This window comes from Zootoca vivipara, chromosome 6, assembly GCF_965207765.1.
Source record: "Zootoca vivipara chromosome 6, rZooViv2.hap1.1, whole genome shotgun sequence".
NCBI lineage: Eukaryota > Metazoa > Chordata > Lepidosauria > Squamata > Lacertidae > Zootoca > Zootoca vivipara.
Window position 1 is genome coordinate 8,932,088 of NC_142589.1, and position 19,664 is coordinate 8,951,751.

A 19,664-nucleotide genomic window follows, 5' to 3' on the forward strand; every position below is an offset into this window, starting at 1 on the left:
AGGCAGATCAAAGCCTGTCAAAGGGTGAACAGAAGTTCAAGAGCTGATTGTTCTATGACGTCACAAAGGGTGTCTGGCTGGGGTGAACGGAGCTCCGCTCCCAGGCTTACCGAAGCGATCTTTCTGTACTTTTAAAGCTTAAATCTGCAGGGTTATTTTAGAGACCCTGCTCTCTTTTATATTGTAGCAAAAAGTCTGAGAAATAAAGGATACAAAGTCTCTTTTTAAACAGTTCACTGTGGAGGCTTGTCTTTGCTTTCTGCTCTGCCGCAGGGGGGGGGGAGAACCCGGCCTCCGTTTTAAAAGTTCTCCCAATGGCCAAATTGCTTAGAAATTGTTCCAAATTTCGAGGTTTACTCACTGTTACTCACATCCTGATTTTCAGATGTTTTTTTTTTAAATAAAGTTGAACGCTGTTCCACCATCAGAAATCGGAGCTGCTCCATTGAAGGGAAGCGCTGTGCCTGCCGTATCCGTGCCTTCCACCTTCTCCGCTCTCGCGCCCTTATTAGGGCTCTTCGGGGGGGGAGGAGGTCTAAAAAGGACAGCTGCCAGGTCGCCAAGGCTTCAGGTCGCTCTACCTGAAGTTTTGGGGGGCTGCGCGCTCTGCAGACCCCCCCCAGGACCCTTCAAGGATCGGGAGAAAATCTCTCCCGCTGCCGCCGGCGCTCGCATTCAACCCGGAAGTCCAAAATAGGACTGTTTATATAGACTTGCTGACCATAAAAGGGGCCTTGTGATTAGAAGGGTTAATAATAGAAATATGATTTTGACTGAGATGGGGAGTTTTTAGAAGAGAGGCATGGGTATAAAGGGAAGAGAATTTTTAGTTTAGTATTGTGTAAAAGTAGATTAAGAATTTTATAATATGAATTAAATGAATAAGTATGTTTAAGGTAGAAATATAATATATAAGAGGAGTATGATGTTGCTATAGATGATAAATATGTAAAATATAATGAACAGGATAATTATAGAATTTTGGTTTAAAATTTAAACTTATAAACATGTTTAAGATAGAAACAATGTTAAGATGATGATTATGAAATTGCCAAAGAGAGTACAAGATGAACCATAGGAAGGGGGGCTGAGGAAGTCAACCTACAATGTCAGAAAAGATTAATGGTTTTTGAACTATCGTATATGTATGTTTTTCTTTTTCTTTTTTATTATGTTTATGTTAATGTCTTTATTTGTGTTTCTTGTTTGTTTTCTACTTTAGGTATTGCTGTGGGTTGGTGTGCTGGTGATGGTTTGTTGTTATATGTTAAAAAACCAATAAAAATTATTTTTTAAAAAAGTTCAATAATGTTGGCCTGCAACCCCCAAAACAGGGCTTTCCTTCCTAAAAAAAGCTCAACAACACTTTGATCTGAACCCCCAAAAAGAGGGTAGATCACAGCCAGTTTTTAACTCTGTGAGGTAGATCACAGAGTTGGCCACCCCTGCTATAGTCCATATTCAATCCAGGAACCCTTTTTGGTTAATGTGTTGTAATGTGTTGCTTCTCCCCTAATTTCTGGCATCCAATTCTTGCCAAATCCAGCAAAGTCCTAAGAATGCTCTCAGGACCTTTGAGAACTCAGGTTGGGCATGACAAGTTCCTTGCTTCAGAATATACCCAAAAATGCCACTAGCTTCTGGTAAAATGCCACGAGGTTCTCCCTCGAGACTTTATAGCTTCTCTTTATTTACTTGCTTTCAACACCTCTATGTTGGGAGAATTAAAGGACAGGGATCTTTCTTTAAGCCATCCACAGGCTATAACTGTCAATTTAAAAGGTTCCGGTTCGGTTCTTAACTTAGAGCTCCAAAATGAAGGCTCCTGCAGTCTACCAACACTCCAGATTCCAACATAATTCTGATAGGGGTGACTGTAACAATTCAAGCCATCCCCTGATTCTGTCCAAACAATAGGATCCACACTTTCAATCTCAGGTTCTGGGACAGTGGAAAGATGTTATTGTTCATATATCAATAAGATCAATTGATCATTTGGAGCCTTGCTGCTGGGGAGTTAAACTACCATCTCCATCTTTGAAAAATCTTTCAGGCAAGCTGAAAAATCTTCTTCACACTTGGGACTTCCTGTAGGCCTTCTACTCTGAACTTTATTGCTCTTTTAAAAACTTTCCTTATTCCTGACTCTTCTATCTAATAACCTCAGATTTTGTATTCTTACCATCTTGCAACCACCTTCCGGAAACTTTCTTACGATCTTTTGCCCCTTTTGCCACAACAAACACCGACTCAGACCTTGTTCTTCTAACTCTCCCTTCACTAATTCACACCCTTAATTTCCCCCACCTTTTGGACCTAGTCCTTGACTATTCATCCTGCAAGTTTTGCCATTGATGACTTGACATTTTTTGCTGCACTCTTGTGACCAAACTATGGGTTTTCCACATCACATCCTGCCACAATCTCTTTATGGGAATGGATCCCGTGTCCTTTCAAGGTCACCTTTCCATTTTCCTTGTGAAGTAAAATGGATTTCACAGGACTCTAGAAATGGCCAGTCTCATAAATAAGAACTAGGATTCCATTCCGCTTCCCAATGCAAAGTCAAAACAGTCCAAGGTCATTAACATCATTTCCTTTGAATCTTGAAAAGTTCATTTCTTACACCCTAATGTGTAGGCTGTTCTTTTTCTCAAACCTTTCTATCATCTACAGACAGAGGCTCTCTCCTGGTCTCTTAGGACCGTTTTGAATTGGAGAGCAGGCTACCCCCAGATATCAGAAAGCTCTATTACCAAAAATACAAGTTTGCCCCAGAAACCACCAGAAACCAGACCACAGAACAGAATTGGATACAATTGCAGAAACCAGGCATTCTCTTAAAACAGAATTGGGAATTTCAGATGGCCACTCACCCTTTCCAGTCGGCACGGCGTCCACTGCTTAACAGCAACTTTGTCCTGAAGCCTCCAGGTTCCCTCTGCCTCTATCTCCGAGTCCTCTAGAACAGTGCTCCCCAACCTTTTTATCGCCGCGGACCAGTCAATGTTTGATAATTTTACTGCGGCCCGCTGAGGGGGGGCCCTTGATTGTTTCGTGGTCCGCTGAGGGGGGGGGCGTTGATTATTTATATTTTATTTAGATTGTTTTGATGTAATAATTTTAATTTAATTGTATTAAATGTTCCTTGGGCGGCCCGGTACCAATTGATCCACGGACCGGTACCGGTCCGTGGCCCGGGGGTTGAGGACCACTGCTCTAGAATACGCATTGAGAAACCTCCTAGAGAGTCCTGGATCATGCGCTTGACCTGTGGCGACAGCAACATCATGGCCAAGTCAGTGTGGACCGCAGAAGCCTGGGCTATCTTGTCAGATGATTGCTGCAGTGGTCCAAAGGGAATTCCTGGCCAGTGCACCCATTTGTTGCAGAAATCCAGGCTGTTCTTTGATTGGATAGGTGTTCCAGTTCCCCACCACCACCACCAAGGAAAGGGAGTCAGACTTCTTAAAGGGAGAGCGCATGTGTATTCAGCTCAATAAATAAAGGACAGACCCCTGACTTCTCAGGTCAGAAAAAGGGTCTGTAAGGTACAGAAAGAAGTCACATTTCATCTCTGCTTGCCAAATTGGTTGCACACCCCTGTTCTGCTAGCCGGGCCTGCTAGCTCCCTCTTTGATGTTATCTGCTTCCGAAGAGCCTGCAATCCGTTCCCTCTCGGACTGTCCTATGTGTTGGGGAAAAATATACTTCGAATATATGCAGCAAAAAGCAATGAGTACAAAAGCAAACGAAGTACGATGATCATCTTCTGAGAAGCAAAAGTGATTAATGCTTCTGATTTCTGCAAGGGACCCCCATGGCTGTCCCCGCAAAAGGCTTCTCCTTGCAGAGACGAAGGGAGGCTGGGGTGGATATCCTCACGCAAGACAGTCTGGTTCATTGGAGATGTGTGCATTCTGCCAGCTGCCTGGGGTCATTCACAGGACGCCGTGTCTCTCTCTTTTCTTATTTACAGCACTTATATCCAACTTGGCACCTCAGAGTAGTCCCGAAGCGGTTTCCAATCTAATCAATAAAACAAAATTATAGAATTGTTGATTTGGAGAGAACCCCAAGGGGCATCTAGTCCAATCTCCTGCAAAACAGGAATCCAATTCAAGAATGCCTTGCAAATGGCTACCCGACCTCTGTGTATAAAAAACCTCCAAAGAAGGAGAGCCCAACCCTTCTGATGGCATCTCAATTGATATCTTTTTCTCCAAGGAGCTCAAGTTACCATAAATATGGTAGCTCTTGCCTTCTCTTTTAATCCCCACAACCTGGTCCCAGGTCACCCAGTGAGCTTCATAGCTGAGTTAAGGAGGTATTTGAACCCAAGTCTCTCCCACGGTTTCCTCTTCTGAGAAACAGCCCTTCACTTCACTCACAGAAGCTGCTCACTTCTGCTCCTGATGAGCAGTTGCTGGTGGGGTTTATTTAAAAAACTGCAAGCATTCTATGATGTCACAGTAGGGGGCTTGCAGGCGCTGGGCAACAGAAGTTGGCATGAGTGTTACACAAATCTTAAGGTGCACACATAGCAAACACACCCTAGAGAAAAACCAATCCTTCACCATTCAAAAATTATAAAATATTCCCTGAAGAAAGAGACACTTTCTTTGAGTTCAAAGAGCAATCCTGACCCTCTTAATGACCCCAGATATTTACTCTGCAGTGAAGAAATACCTTTCCCAATACTGTAGTTCTTTTCACTTACTGATCCTTCAAAAGCTATAAACCTCTCATATAAATAGGGGTAGATCTGCGACAATCGATTCAAGAACTGAGGTCTTTGCCATTTCAAGGGAATCCATAGCTGTCAAGTTTTCCCTTTTCTCGCGAGGAAGCCTATTCAGCATAAGGCAATTTCCCTTTAAAAAAGGGAGAACTTGACAGCCATGGGAATGGTTGAAACTGGCCAGGAAAGGGCAACCAGCAAGCATTGTCAGGTATCATGACAAGAGACAAGACTGCCTCTTTCTGTGATGTATGTATGATGCTTGTTGGGTGGGCAGTGGTTTTCAACAAGGGTGCTGTGGCACCCTTTGGTGCCTTGAATGATGGTCAAGGGTGCCCTGTGGGGCAGCGTGAGGAGGCACCTCTCTTTAGGGAAGGGGCAGCAGCTGCGGCTGTGCAGAGGACTCTGAAGAGAGGGGAGAGGAGAGGAGAGGAGAGGAGAGGAGAGGAGAGGAGAGGAGAGGAGAGGAGGAGAAGAGAAGAGAAGAGAAGAGAAGAGAAGAGAAGAGAAGAGAAGAGAAGAGAAGAGAAGAGAAGAGAGGAACACTCCACAAAGGAAGGTGTTTGAAAAGAGGTTGACAGCTCTGCTGGCAAGGGGTGACATAGCTGGGGTCTTGAGCCTCACAGGGCTGCCACGGAAAGGTTGTGGTTGGTCAAGGGAGCCATGGACTCAGAAAGGTTGCCAACCTCTGGGCTAAGGGAAACCCAGCCAGATGGGTGGGGTATAAAAAATAAATTATTATTATTATAATTATGGGAAATTTCTCAAGTCTTGAGTTGTTACACACACTTGTCCTGGGTCCTCACCTCCATGCAACATGTATGGTGAGAAACAGTAAAATTAAGATCTGCCTTATTTTGACTGGTTCCTGCCTCGGTTCATATTTCTCGGACCCATAATGGATTTAACCCTAACTCAGGCCACTCCGGGATGGTTTCAAGATATATTAAAACATTAAACACTACACAACTTTCCTATACAGTACAGGACTGCCATCAGATTGCTTCTAAAGGCTGTATATAGTTACTTCGCTCCTTGGCTCAGGGGTCACATAATTCCATACCCTCCAACATTTCTCTGATGAAAATAGGAACGTCCTAATGAAAAGTGGGCCATTCTGGGGTCAAATCAGGAACCGAGGTGGCTTCTGTAAATCCTGGACAGTCCCTGGAAAAGAGGGACACTTGGAGAGTCTACGCCACAGGAAGAAGCAAAGCCCCAGCTGGGGTGGCCACCTGGCCTTCCAAAGACGGATTGGTTCCCTTTCGGAGGCATAGAGTCCCCTGCTCCTTTTGGGATGCCTTTGTTCACGTTCTTGAAGGCATAAGAAATAAAATGTAAAAGTTTTCCCCTCACCCTAACCTGCTTGTCTTGCGCGGCCTACCTGGCTAGGCACCTCGCAAGATGAGTCCGCCCTCACTAGCTGGCTGATTGACGCTCCAGGCTAGCCAATAGAGCTCGTCAGCCAGCAGGCTCCTCGGGGGTGGGCGGAGCTGCTGCCAATGGCTCCCAGAGAAGCAGCCAGACCTTTCCTGGAGCAGCAGCCTCTGCTTGCAAAGCTCCGTCTCCCTCGGCCTCTTGCTGGGAGACTAAGGGGTCTCTGGGCTCCTTTCCACCTCTACAATGGATCGCGGGGAGGCTGCAAAGGAGGCCTTCTTCCCTTGAGGGTTCTGTCCCTGAAATGGCCAGCATGAAGGGTATCATACAAATTTAAGAAATCCTCATGCCCACCTGCCATTCCCTGGGCATTAAAGCACCAGAACCTTCCCATATTGGAGCTCTCGGGGGGGGGGGGGTGAGAGGTTATGCGAACCCCGTTAGGATGTTGGAGGCAAAGCTCCATGAGGAAGAGAAGCGGAATTTATTGTTATTTCTATTTCCTATCTGGGAGGCCCTTGACTGATCCAGTCCAGCCGCCTTCAGACCTTGGCCCTTGTCTGTGGGGCAACGCAGAGGCCTTGCAGTCGCTTGCTCCCAGGAAAGGGGGGGTGTCAGGTCTTCTGTCTGCTCCTTGGGGTCTCCTGCTCTCCGCTGAGTCCGCTTCTGAAGCCTGCCTTGTGATTGGCTGCCTAGTGGAAAGCAGCCAATCCTGCCCTCGGTGGGTGTCGCCAGGGGCGTGCGGAAGTGTATATAAGCCCTGTTTCGCCAGTCTGCTCTGGAGGCCTCAAGGAAGCCTAGAGGCTGAATGGCTGCCTTGGCTCTTGCTTAAACTCACCTCTCTTCCCTCAGGGCTCAGGGGGAGGCCCTTTGTGAGGACAAGGGGCCTTTGGAGCCAGGCTCCCTATTCTCCATAAACACCCACCCAGCCCATGCTGGAACCTAGTGTAGGATAAGGCAGTTGCAACTGAGCCCCTCAAGTGAGCCTGTGTGTTTGCCAGGCACTGCCTGGTGCTGCCTGTGGGGCCCAGATAAGCCCCCCCCCAGGGGAATCTGAGAGGGGCTTGAGCCCCACAGCCCCCATGAAGTTGGGCATGAAGGCCTACAGGATCAGTTGCTGCATCTCTGTCCAAGAAGAGCTGGGGGTGGGGAAGGGGAGCTTGGCCCCAGCAGGACAGGACAGGACAGGACTTGCCTGGGGACATCTCAGGCCTCTCCTTGGGAAAGGGGCTCTTCCTCTGCCTTCTTCCTCCACATCCCTTCCATTGGGTGTCTTGTCTTTGGACTTTCCATTTTTTAAATGATTTTTATTAGATTTTCCAATTAAACAACATCGAATTACATTGAAATTATTCCCAATTACACTTTTTCCAAATTAATTATACAATTCCAATTAAAGGAAACATTCCAATTATGCCCAATTATATTAATTTTTTCCCACTCACCATGCCTCAGATTCCAGAGCTTCCTACTAATCACTACTGCCTTTTGCTTTTAATAATTTCTCCCTTGTTATTCAGCCTGAAATGTAAACCTTCAATATTGTCCCAAAATAATACAGTCCTTTCCTAACAGTCTTTGTTGACATCCTTCAATCTTCTCCAAGCCTCTGAGTTATGGTGCCAGCCAGGTTTTACCGAAAATTTTTCTATCGTGTGGCTTTAAGTCTCCCTCTGATCGCTGGTCTTCCAAGCCCAACAAAGCACACAAAGCACAAATCATGTCCAAATTTCTACTCCATAGCTTCTCCGAAAACAGATTTACAGCTTTTCCAGCGAGGAATTAGCCAGGTCAAATCTTATCGTTCTTCTAAAAACAAACAATGGCTTCTTCCCCGCCTCTAGCTGCTCTCCGTTTTGGGGCCATTTTGTGTTTTCTCAATTTCTAACTGCGACACAAGTCTTAAATCTTCTAAATCAGTCCACGACGAATCCCAACGAGTACCAGCTGTCAGGGAGACTTTTACAAAATCATCAAAGCATATATAAAGCCTCCATTTTTATATTGTTTATATTTCCATGTCCACACAGTTTGGTATTTTCTATTTTCCCGCTGCTCTAGGTAATTCCGATAGCCGTCCAGAAAAGGTGTTGAGTATTATGTTTAAGAGAAGAAGAAGAAGAAGAAAAGGGGGGGGGTTCCACTTCCCTGTCAGGCTTCTCGGTTTCTCCAGATAATCCATCTTCCTTTCTCCGATGTTTCCACCTCTTACCTCTTATTGGCCGTAAATCAAGTCTTTTTTTCTACTGCTCAGGGCTGAGTCCGCAGGCAATAATTTTTTTGCTCCTTTATCTGAGGCATGCCGAAAACTTTTATCTAATTAAAATTCCAAGTTATGGGACCCGTGCCCGCATCGGGTGGTTTCCAGGAGTGCCGACTCCAATGGGTGCTTTCCAAACATTGGGGCCTGAGCTTGTGAGTTGTCTTTTCCTCTGCCCTCCTTGCCCCCTTTCCTTGTGTGTTGTATTTCTGTTGGTCAGATTGTTTATTACAATAGAAGTCTGCCATTAGGGAGTTTCTTGCATTTGATTTCATGGAAGGCCCTCTTGGAGCCTTTTTGGCTTAAGAGAGGGGTACAAATGCTCTGTTATGTTTGTATTTTGCTTTGCTAAACAGCTTTCATTAGGCATGTGCCGAGTGCAGTTGGTTTTGTAATGTATACCAAGTGAAATATGCAGGAGGGTGAAGATAGTCTTTTAGAAAGGAAGCGCTTGAAAGTCTTGAGGGGGGAGAATGTTACAAAAACCAAAGGTATTACAGACCCTTTTTCTGACCTGAGAAGTCAGGGGTCTGTCCCTTATTTATTCAGCAGAATAAACCTGAGTTCTGCCTCTAAGAAGTCTGACCCTCTTTCCTTCAGGGGCCAGGAGTGAATTTGGAACATGTATCCCAGGGAAGAACAGCATAGATTTAGGCAACAGGTTGTAGGCTCCATTGCTCTTCCCCCAGCGCAGCAGCATTCTTCCTTTCCCAAGGGGATTTCCCCCTCTTCTTCACAGGAGACTCCTCCCTGCACACCCTCCAAATCTGCCTTCCCATAGGCAGCCTTGGATTCAACTCTTTGTTTCCAGCAGGGGCTGTGAAGTGCTGAAGGGACAGCAAGCCCAGATTTCCTATTGCCCCTCCCCACCTCCCCCAAACAAAAATACTCTTTCAATGCTGGAGACTTTGGCAGGGACCTCTCTCTTATTCTGTCTTCTTAACATTGGCTCATGAGTTCCCATAGCTTGGATCTTGTCTCAGCCACTGGAGGTTGCAGGTGAGAAGTATTTGGAGAGAACTGATGAGGAAGTGGGGCAGGATGGTGAAAAGAGAGGGTTGTGAACACTGGAATGAAGACTTTGGGATATTAGGCTTTGCCTGCACATAAATAAATGCCAGGATGAAGTGTTTCATGGCATTAACCCTCCAACTGATCTTGCTCCCCCCTTAGCTTCCCAGGGATGCCCCAGGCCAAAGTTCTGGGTCCTGCTCAGAGCAAGACAATCTCCTGCCTCTCCAGATTCCAGCATCCTTCCAACTCACCAGACGCAACCCCTGCCACCAGCCTCTATGTCTCCATCTTGGGATGATGGGCATCCCTCCAGGGAAGTGTGTAGAGTGTAGAGATTTCCCTTACTAGCTTACTTTTCACAAACCAAAACACCTGTTTCTCTTTTTAACAAAAATATTATTTATTCATTTTTGACAAAATGATATTTTTACACATTTTAACTAAAAACCATAAGATCCGTATTTACCCTTTTAAAAATATTTTTAATAAGAGAATTACAATTATAAAGAAATAAAGTGATACAAAGGGGGGAAGTGGGGGGGGGAGAACAAAGAAAGAAGGAACAAAAATAATATACAAAACGCTATCTCGTAACCTTGAATGCTCCCTATTTTGCCTATCCTATTCTATACATCCATTTCAACCTATCTTACTAAAGAAAGTCCTGCTTGCTGTTTTAAGTCCCGAAAGAGTCAATAGAAAGTGTCCAGTCCTGAAATCCACTGCCAGGTGGAGGGTCGATGTTGCAGGTGTCGTCTTCAGGGCAGCTCCTTTCGCGGCTGATGACATTCTTCTTTTATCCGGACGTTTCCTCCCAGGCTCCAGCAGATAGGCCGCCGTTTCCCATCGCGGTTTTGTTCCATGCAGGAAAGAGAGAAAAGAGATTCTGTTAGAAAGGGTACTAAATCTCATGAATGTTAGACCCTCTTATTGCCCCCGCCCCTAACAATCCCCGCTCTTGGTGAATGAGCAAAGAAATGGAAGAAATTTGCTGCTGGGGAGGACTTGAGAGGACGGCAGAGAGTCCTGCAAGGAACCGGACCCTGGGCGTACACCAGCGACTGGGGGAGCTCCATAAAGCCTGCCTGTCCTGGGGGCGGGACACTCCAAAAAAAGGGGAAAAAACAAAAGGAAAACAAGAAAGGAAAGATCGTCCATTTGGGGGCGACACTTATGGGGCAAGACCAGATCGTGGACTAGTTAACATCAACAGTCAAAATCAACAAAAAAGACAACAACAAAAGGTTTCCTACCGCTATGTACGGAGGGTCGTGAGGGCAGCACCACTCCTCTTGGTCGATCCTGATGGCCTTGATGTTCCTGGCGCTGATCCAGGCTGGATCCCACGGAGAGCAGAAGATGGTATCTCTGCAGCACAACTCTGATGTTTACGTTGCCTTGGCCTGGCGCTACTGCGGATGTTCTGTCAGGAGGAGAAAGGGGCTCCTTGAGAAATGCCACCTCCCAAGAGCCCACCAGATGCCCAAATAGCCCACCAGATGCCTCACTCACCTGGCATGCAACTCAGGAAGTCCTGCGGGTAAGGTTCCCTGTGAATACAGCAGAGCAGCCTCCTCACAAGGCGCCGGACCCTGCCTTTCTGCCGATGTTTATAGGCCCGCTGCATGATGTTCAGGCAGCTCCTCCCTGTCCGCCTGAGCCCTTCTTCCTCGTGCTGCTGCATCTCTTCCAGCCCTGAGTGGCAAGGGAGAAAGGTTGAGCAAGGCGGAGATGCACAGGAAAAGAGCCATCCATCAAAAATATTAAGGCAGCCGTCAGGTGGCCCCAGCAATCGGGCCAGGGGAGGTGCGCTGGTTGTAGGGGCGGATGCAGGAGTCCACAGGGTATCCACCCCAACCAGGACACAAGCAGTGGTGGTTCCCCTTGGGGAGGAGGAATCAACTTTTCACAAGGCAAAAACTTGCAATGCACTCCCACCGGAGCTCCTCCCAGGACCAGGGTGTGGGGCAGGGAAATATTTGTGTGTGAGATGCGAGCAATGAAGTCACATTCCAATCCTCTTTGCATGTTCATCTTGTGGCACCTCTGTCTGCACATACACCTGGGAACCTGCCTTCCCCTAAAGCCCTTTCTCAGCAGAAGCATCCCTCCCAGCCCGTCTCACTTACATGTGCCGTAGGATGCCATGTCTTGACTGTGGATGAAACCGGCATCCCGGAAAGCCAGATGACCTAGAGAGACAGGGCAAGAAAAGGGACATCATCTCGGTGCAAAGCAAGCGGAGACAGAGACAGAGGCAGCTTGGCAGGAGGACAGGTATGCTCTGATGCATCTAGAGGCCTCCACCCTCTTGGGAGCACTCAGAGCAAGATCTGAGCGCAGATGGAGCCCTACCTAGCAGGTGGCCTGGGGACATGCCCATCCTCCCTGCCATCGTTACCAAAACGTTTCTGTCCATTCCTACCAGGACGTTGCTTGACTTACCCAGAAGCAGAGCTGCTACCCTGGAGACTGCTGGCAGCCTGTTGGCAGATGGCTTCGTACATGCCAAGGCAGCACTTCGAAGGATGTTCTTGCTGAAGGTCTTGTTCTGTTGGCAAAGACAAAGGAGAGGTGGCATCAGAGAGGCTTGAGAGTGTGGGAGAAGAGCCTGTCACCCCCAAAGACATCCCTGGGCAAAGCTGCCAACGAAGCAGAGGGACCTTACCAGATGCTTGGCAGCCTGGTGGAGAGCAAAGTGGAGGCTAAATTTGTTGGGATGAGCCCACCACTTGACTTGTGGGGCTAGATGGGAAAGAGCCCTCCTTGCGGCCTGCAACACAAGAAGAGAAGAGGGTTACAAATTGTCGTAAATCCCGGAAGCTCCTGAGAACAATCCCTCCCTCCTACTGCGTGCATGAGTCCACCTCCTTGGCCCTCACCTTGGCCACCTCGTCCTCGTCTTCGAGGTGAATGAGGACGACGACCAGTTCTTTAATGGCTTCTTCTTTAGTTGTTGTTATGGGAAGCCTTTGGTCTCTCGCCCAGCCCCGAAGCAGCCCCAGATATTGGATGGCTGCTGCCCGGACGGAGGCTTCCTCCTGTAGGCAGAAAAGATCAGAGGTTGTGTTTCTCATCTGATCAGTTTCCTTTCTCCTGTCCACCGAGGTGTTTTGAGGCTGCTCAGCCCCCTATCCTCCTCCTGGGGGAGACTGGGGGCAGGGGTGACTCTCCCCCTGGGTTTTCCAGGCAGGCTTCCAAGAGAAGGTGCTCCAGAGGAAGGAACACGCTCCTGAAGCCAGAAGATCTCTGCTGCATGCCAGGCTAAACACCACCCTTCCTCTTCCAAAGCATTCCTCCTCCACCCTGTGTGATGTTCCCTAATACTGTGTGATGTTCCCTAATACTCACATGTGAAGCCATATCACAGTAGGTTGCCGCCAGCATCTTCATGTAGGCTTGGTCTACCAGCTCTAACATCTGTGGGAAGACATCAGCTTCTGCATCAGGAAGAAATCCGGCAGTGACAGCCGCAGAAGCGAAGGGTCCTACACAAAAGAGAGAATCTTTTCAAAGGTCTGTTAGGCCCCACACTTTTTTCGTTTCACAGGCCCTTCAGGATTCTGCCAGCAAAAGAGTGCTGGGCCATGATTAGAAACGGGATCTGTACCCCCCCCTCCCTCTGAGCATCACTTGCCATGTCAGAGTCCAGAATCAGGGATATCCCTCTGGCGCTGAGCTTCTGGACTTGCAGGTGGTCATGTGACAGCCAGGTGTGGAGGTGCTCCAAAGTATCCTGACAGGGAACCTGCAGACGGCAGCTGAGCAGCTAAAGAGGCCCAAAGAGAAAGAAAGTCTTCAGTGATGAGAGGTTGAGGCAGGTTCTCCTTTTATCTACCACCTGTAGTTCTGCACAGAGCAAAGCCACTGAAGGGAATGGACCAAAGTTCGTCATGTACATCAAATCCACTGGGTCTACTCTGAGGAGCACTAAAACAGGCAACATTCCTTCGGCTCAAAGAAGCCTTGAGGAAAGCCACAGAATATGGAAGGTAAAGGCAGCTGCAAGGTTCAAATTCTAATGGAGGACACAAAGGGAGCCGAAGAACACAAAGCCCAACACTCGGCAGAAACCAAGCCAGGGCCTCCTTGCTGCACCCATTTCCTCCCGCGTCAGTCCCCCTCACCTCGATGTAGATAGCTGCCGCTACTTCTGGCATTCCGGCAAACTCCTGGTCCCCGAGAGCAGCGGTGATATTTTCCACCATGGGACGGATCCACCAACGTCGCTTTCCGACAGCTCTGAAATGGAGAACCAGGTGTGGGTAAGGAAGGGAAAGACACTGCAGGAAGCAAACAGGGGCACAGTCCGATCCCGTGCCTTCAGCTCTGTTTGCCAAACCATTGGGGAAAGTCACCGTGTTCTTCCTCTTACCTCACCATGGCAGACAACCCCTGGTTGAAATTGTCCCGGCAGAAAAGTTGGTCAATGATGGCCGCCTCAACTTGCTCTCCAGTGGTGCTGAGAAGGAGGTGCAGAACTTCCTTAGCCCCTCTGTAACAAAAGCAAGGCCAGTTTTACCAGGAGGGTCATTGCCACCCACTCAAATTCCTTCCGCATCCTGCCTCCCTAGCAGCCGCCTGAAGGAGAGGCTCCCTTAGAATACCAAGTTGGACTGGAAAACACCCCCCCCCCCCCGAGGTTGAAGGGAAAAGGACTCCATTGGCCCCTTTGCAACACGCTACTCACTCGAGGAATTCCTGGTCATAGTGGAAGTTGACAACCATCCCCAGGAGAGCGATCAGCAGCTGTGGGAAGTTCTGGCGCACAGCTGCCTTGTATTCCTCCATCCTGAGGATGGCGTGCAACAGGCTGCTGAGATGTTGCTGGAAGAGAGAGAGGTGCAAGTCACTTTCCCTGCTTTTCTGCAGAATACAGAAACCCCTCGATATTCCCCTGGGAAGAAGGAAGCCAGAAAGCAGGTGGTTCGTCCTTACCACTTGGGTGGCAGATTCCGCCAAGGGGCTTTGGTAAAGCTGCTCGGCCATGAGATGGAGCAGTTGTTCTTGGTCGGCCGATGTCAAAACCTCCTTCCATACTCTCTCGCAGTCTCTGTGAATGCAAAAACAAGAGCAATGGTCAGATTCCAGTGTTGTGCTTGGTGCCATGCCCCAGAGAGAGGAAATGTCAGGAAGGGCTTTCTGAGCAAGTCCTGCAGCTTGCCAACCTTTCCCTTAGCCCAGTAGAACCTGGAGGGCTCCATACCTGAAGGGAAACTGGAGGAGGTATTCAACCACTTTGTTCAGATGCTGGTGTGTCAAGATGGAGAACGCAAAGATGGCCATGTTTCTGCCCTCCACTGTAGGCCCCTGGGTGATCTTATAGAAGGCCTCCAGCAGCACCTCCACCTGTCAGAGAAAAAGAGAAGGTTGCTGGGAGAGTACAAGGAAGCGGGGCTGCCTGCAGGCGGATCCCTCCATCCCTCATAGAAAGAGGGACCCTTGACCTGTGCCACCACAGCCATCTTCCTTCAAAGGTACCACTCAGGGTCCTTGGGAGTATTGGACCCAGGCAGCTGCAGGGAACCAGTTCCCTTTCCATTGTGGGCCAAGAGAAGAAGCTTGCCAGGCTGCTCCCAGAAGGAGGGTTCCCCATTCCTGAACCCATGTTTCTCAGGACCCTTGGCTGCGCTTCTGGTCCTGACATTGCCAGGCCCCTCCCAACAAACATGTGTCCTGGCCACTCAATGGCATGAGGTTGCCTCCCCTACATCAAGGTGGAGATTCTTCTTCTCTCCTACCTTTGCAGACACCTTACCTCCACTGCTTTGCCGCTAAACTGCTTGATGAACTCTTGCAGTAGGTGGGAGATGTCCAAGGGGTGGAATCTGCTCTCAAGAACCAGGTTGCTGGCCAGGAAGGACATGGCTTCCAAGAGTTGCTCCGCAGGGAGAAAGGCGCCAAATACCTGAAGCAAGAGAGGAAAGTCAGAGGTGCCCACAGGGCAGGGCTGGGGAGCAGAAAGCCCAGGTGCTTTCTCTGCGGAACCCAGAAGATGTGGCTTGAGAGACCGCTGTGCCTTGTGTGACAGCGACTTACCCTGGCAAGAGAGTAGCAGTCGTTGACGAACAATTCAGGAACCGGTCCTCCGGTGGAATTGAGGAACTTCTGAGCTCTGGTGATGAGTGTTGGGTTCCTTGATGTTCGTGCCAGCGTCTCTGCAAAGGAAAGCCAAAGGGTTAGTTGGGGTCTTGCTCACCCCACCCCATTCTGGGATGCATTCTTTCAGTCTTACCTTCTTTACGCCGCAGGATGGGCAGAAGATGGCAGAGAGCCTCTGCTGCCCGCTGCCTGCACTCCGGGTCTGGATCCAAGGCACACAGACAGGAAATAGCCACCAGTTGGCCAAGGGAGGATGCAGGAAGCGATACCGATGGCTGAGAAGAAACCCAGAGAAGCAACTGATAAGAGAAGGGTGGGGCTAGAAGGGGCAGCCTGAAGGCCTTGACAGCCCTGCATGGTTGCAATGCTTTGCTTCAGAAACTCACATATTCCCGGATCTTCTGCAGGAGGGCGGAAAGATCTCGGAGCGCCTCCCTTCGGACCATCTTCTTCCCGCTCTTCATCGTGGTGACGACATCCATAAGTCTGGCCTTCAGCTGGTCCTCGCTGAAGCCTTCAAGAGGAACATCAGCCGCATCCGGAGAACCTGTGGTTGGGATGCTGAGAGGAGAGAGGAGTAGCACTTGTGTAAAAAGGTTTTATTGCCTCCCCTCCTTTAAAGACCCCAAGCACCACCACCATAGAATTGGACGGGGGGGGGGGCTTTTGAAAGCAATTGATTATGGGGGAGGGGGTTTAGCATAGCATTACCTTGGAGGAAGATCCTCCCCATCTTCTAGGCTGATTTCCGATATTTGATCCTCATCGAAATCAATTCCCTGTCCATGAGAAAAGAGAAACAGGAACGTCCGAATGTGAGGAGTGGATCAGACCCACTCATGTTTTTGTGTTGATCAGGAAAGCGCAGACGTGGTAGGTTGGGAAACAAACTAAAAATCTCTGTCCTCCATTTCCTTAGAGACCTTATTCATCCATCCATTAATTTAGAGTAGGTACATCCAACAGGTAGATTGTGATTTAGCGGTAGATCACTTGATGTTTGTGGTAGATTACTGGTAGATCACTGGCTTCTCACAAACAAGCTCAACAACTTTGTTGGCTCCCCTAAAAAAAGTTCAATAATGTTGGCCTGCAACCCCCAAAACAGGGCTTTCCTAAAAAAAGCTCAACAACACTTTGACCTGAATCCCCCAAAAGGGGGTAGATCACTGACAGTTTTTAACTCTATCAGGTAGATCACAGTGTCTTGGAAGTTGGCCACCCCTGATTTAGAGCATTTGTACCCCTCTCTTAAGCCAAAAAGGCTCCAAGAGAGCCTTCCATGAAATCAAATGCAAGAAACCCCCTAATGGCAGACTTCTATTGTAACAAACAATCTAACCAACAGAAATACAGTACACAAGGAAAGGGGTCAAGGAGGGCAGAGGAAAAGACAACTCACAAGCTCAGGCCCCAATGTCTAGAATGCTGTTCTCATCTTTCCCACTGAGACAGCCTGATGAAATGGCTGCCGCCCGATGACAGTTGGGGGAGAGGAGGCCTGAGGGAGCTGGCCTGTCTCAGCAGAGCTCATGGCGCTGTTTCTCACCCGTCCTTCCTCCAGGAATAGAGCTCCGCCAGGCCTCCTGTCTCTCCCTCACCTGCACCTGGGAGCAGCCCTTTCCTGCAATGGACTCTGTGGACAGGTGGGCAGCAGGGCTCCCTGCCTCTGCAGAAAAAACAGATCCATCCGTCACCCCCTTCCCCTCCACTGGGCCAGCCGCTCACGCTCTCATGTCTCCTTCTGTTTTTCCCTTTCCCTCCAAACTATAGTACAAAGATAACATCCAGCATGTGGAAATAGAAATGAAGCTTCTCCCAGATTCCCATGTACATAAATCAGAAGGAATCCTTTGTTCAAAATAATCTTCTATCGACTGCAATATAGGACACTGAATTTTCCTTTTTGGCATTCCTTCTTTCTCCCCTTCCAAAAACCTGGGCAAAGCTCAACCCTTTCTTTGACTCTTTGCCAAACTTGGTGAGACCATTAATCTAGGTTCCAGAGTTAAGTCCCCTGGCCATGGCAACCTCCCCTTACCTCCAGGAGTCTTTGGGACGCCATCTTCTAATGTAGTGACTGAGCGAAGGTCACTACAGGCCACCTCTGCCAACCTCAAGATGCTGAGGATGCAGGAACCTCAGTTCAAACGGTCACAAGTTCCGCTGCTAGGCAACGGCAGTTGAGAACGTGGAATGCCCGGCCTCAGTGCCAGTGTTCTAGGAGAGTCCGTGTGGCCTAGTGGTTAGAACAATGTTAATGCCATGCAACTCAAGGCTGATATATCTGTTCTTTGAAATGTACAGTTTCATACATTTCCTCTTGTTTTTATCCTGCTTTGCAGACTCTTGTTGTCTCCTAAAGCAGCTGACATCGATTTAAAAGAAGGTGAGACAAGTCCTTTCCTCAGGTTTGGAAAGTCCAAAGACAAGACACCCAATGGAAGGGATGTGGAGGAAGAAGGCAGAGGAAGAGCCCCTTCCCCAAGGCCCAAGGAGAGGCCTGAGATGTCCCCAGGCAAGTCCTGTCCTGTCCTGTCCTGCTGGGGCCAAGCTGCCCTTCCCCACCCCCAGCTCTTCTTGGACAGAGATGCAGCAACTGACCCTGTAGGCCTTCATGCCCAACTTCATGGGGGCTGTGGGGCTCAAGCCCCTCTCAGATTCCCCTGGGGGGGGGCTTATCTGGGCCCCACAGGCAGCAGCACCAGGCAGTGCCTGGCAAACGCACAGGCTCACTTGAGGGGCTCAGTTGCAACCGTGTTATCCTACACTAGGTTCCAGGATGGGCTGGGTGGGTGTTTATGGAGAATAGGGAGCCTGGCTCCAAGGGCCCCTTGCCCTCACAAAGGGCCTCCCCCTGAGCCCTGAGGGAAGAGAGGTGAGTTTAAGCAAGAGCCAAGGCAGCCATTCAGCCTCCAGGCTTCCTTGAGGCCTCCGGAGCAGACTGGCAAAACAGGGCTTATATACATTTCCGCCCGCCCCTGGCGACACCCACCGAGGGCAGGATTGGCTGCTTTGCACTAGGCAGCCAATCACAAGGCAGGCTTCAGAAGCCTGTCCTGCCTTGTGATGCAGACTCAGCTGAGAGCAGGAGACCCCAAGGAGCAGACAGAAGACCTGACACCCCCTTTCCTGGGAGCAAGTGACTGCAAGGCCTCTGCGTTGCCCCACAGACAAGGGCCAAGGTCTGAAGGCGGCTGGACTGGCCCAGTCAAGGGATTCCCTGATAGGAAATAGAAATAACAATAAATTCTGCTTCTCTTCCTCATGGAGCTTTGCCTCCAACATCCTAACAGGGTTCGCATAACCTCTCACCCCCGTGAGAGCTCCAATATGAGAAGGTTCTGGTGCTTTAATGCCCAGGGAATGGCAGGTGGGGATTTCTTAATATCTCAAATTTCTTAAATTTGTATGCTACCCTTCCTGCTGGCCATTTCAGCGACAGAACCCTCAGGGGAAGAAGGCCTCCTTTGCAGCCTCCCCGCGATCCATTGTAGAGGTGGGACAGCTGGACATATAAAGGGCCCCATTACCTTCAGTAGCTTAGGGCCTCATGAGACCTCAAGGAATGTCGGGGGAAGTGGTGGAGGAAGAAGGGGGCAACAGAGAGAAAAAAGAAAAATGGTTTTGTGGAAAAGAAAGCAATGAAAAGAAAAAGAGCTAAGAGGGATCAGATGGAAACAAAATCACACCATCTAACTGCTAGGTCAGTTGGAGTATGTCTCCACTGACAGCAGCAGCAACGTGTTCTTCCTGAAGCAACACAGAACCTTGTGTGCACCTTCAAAGGCCATTCAATGCATTATGCTTTGAAGTTTCACGGACTAGAGTTGTGGTTTTGGCTGCAAGAGATACAAATAGGAAAATAGGAAGGTGCGTTGTAAATGTATGGTGCCGATGTGAGCCTGAAGGCATGGCACCACCCTCAGTCAACGGCCCAGCAGCCGAGTGTCTGTCAGCGCTCTTTTCCCCATTTGGCTGGCTTTGCTTAGACCCATCTTGCATTCATTTCAAAACTGCCAGCCTCAGGGGGTGGTTCCAGATTCCCGAGGCGTTCAGTTAGATTGCCCAAGACAGGATGCTTGCATCGCTCCATCCGTCTCCCATCATTCCCATGGAAACTGAGCGATGTGCAGACAGCGTCTGCAAAAGCCGGCATGAAGGAGGGCA

At 48.9% G+C, this 19,664-nt stretch overlaps 1 protein-coding gene and 1 long non-coding RNA gene across 2 annotated transcripts; both read right to left on the reverse strand.

Moving 5' to 3' along the window:
• Positions 1-9,858: 9,858 nt before the first annotated feature.
• On the reverse strand, positions 9,859-11,943 carry LOC132592369 (uncharacterized). Its single transcript, XR_015950429.1, has 4 exons — positions 11,838-11,943; positions 11,522-11,584; positions 10,905-11,087; positions 9,859-10,815 (listed from the first exon to the last, which is right to left on the reverse strand). It is a non-coding gene; the product is annotated as an uncharacterized LOC132592369 (long non-coding RNA).
• Positions 11,944-12,006: 63 nt separating this feature from the next.
• LOC148685243 (uncharacterized) lies at positions 12,007-12,874 on the reverse strand. Its single transcript, XM_088670984.1, has 3 exons — positions 12,744-12,874; positions 12,275-12,433; positions 12,007-12,165 (listed from the first exon to the last, which is right to left on the reverse strand). The coding sequence occupies exons 1-3, from the start codon at positions 12,810-12,812 to the stop codon at positions 12,007-12,009; spliced, it is 387 nt and encodes a 128-aa protein (XP_088527110.1). The 5' UTR covers positions 12,813-12,874.
• Between the last annotated feature and the right edge of the window lie 6,790 nt (positions 12,875-19,664).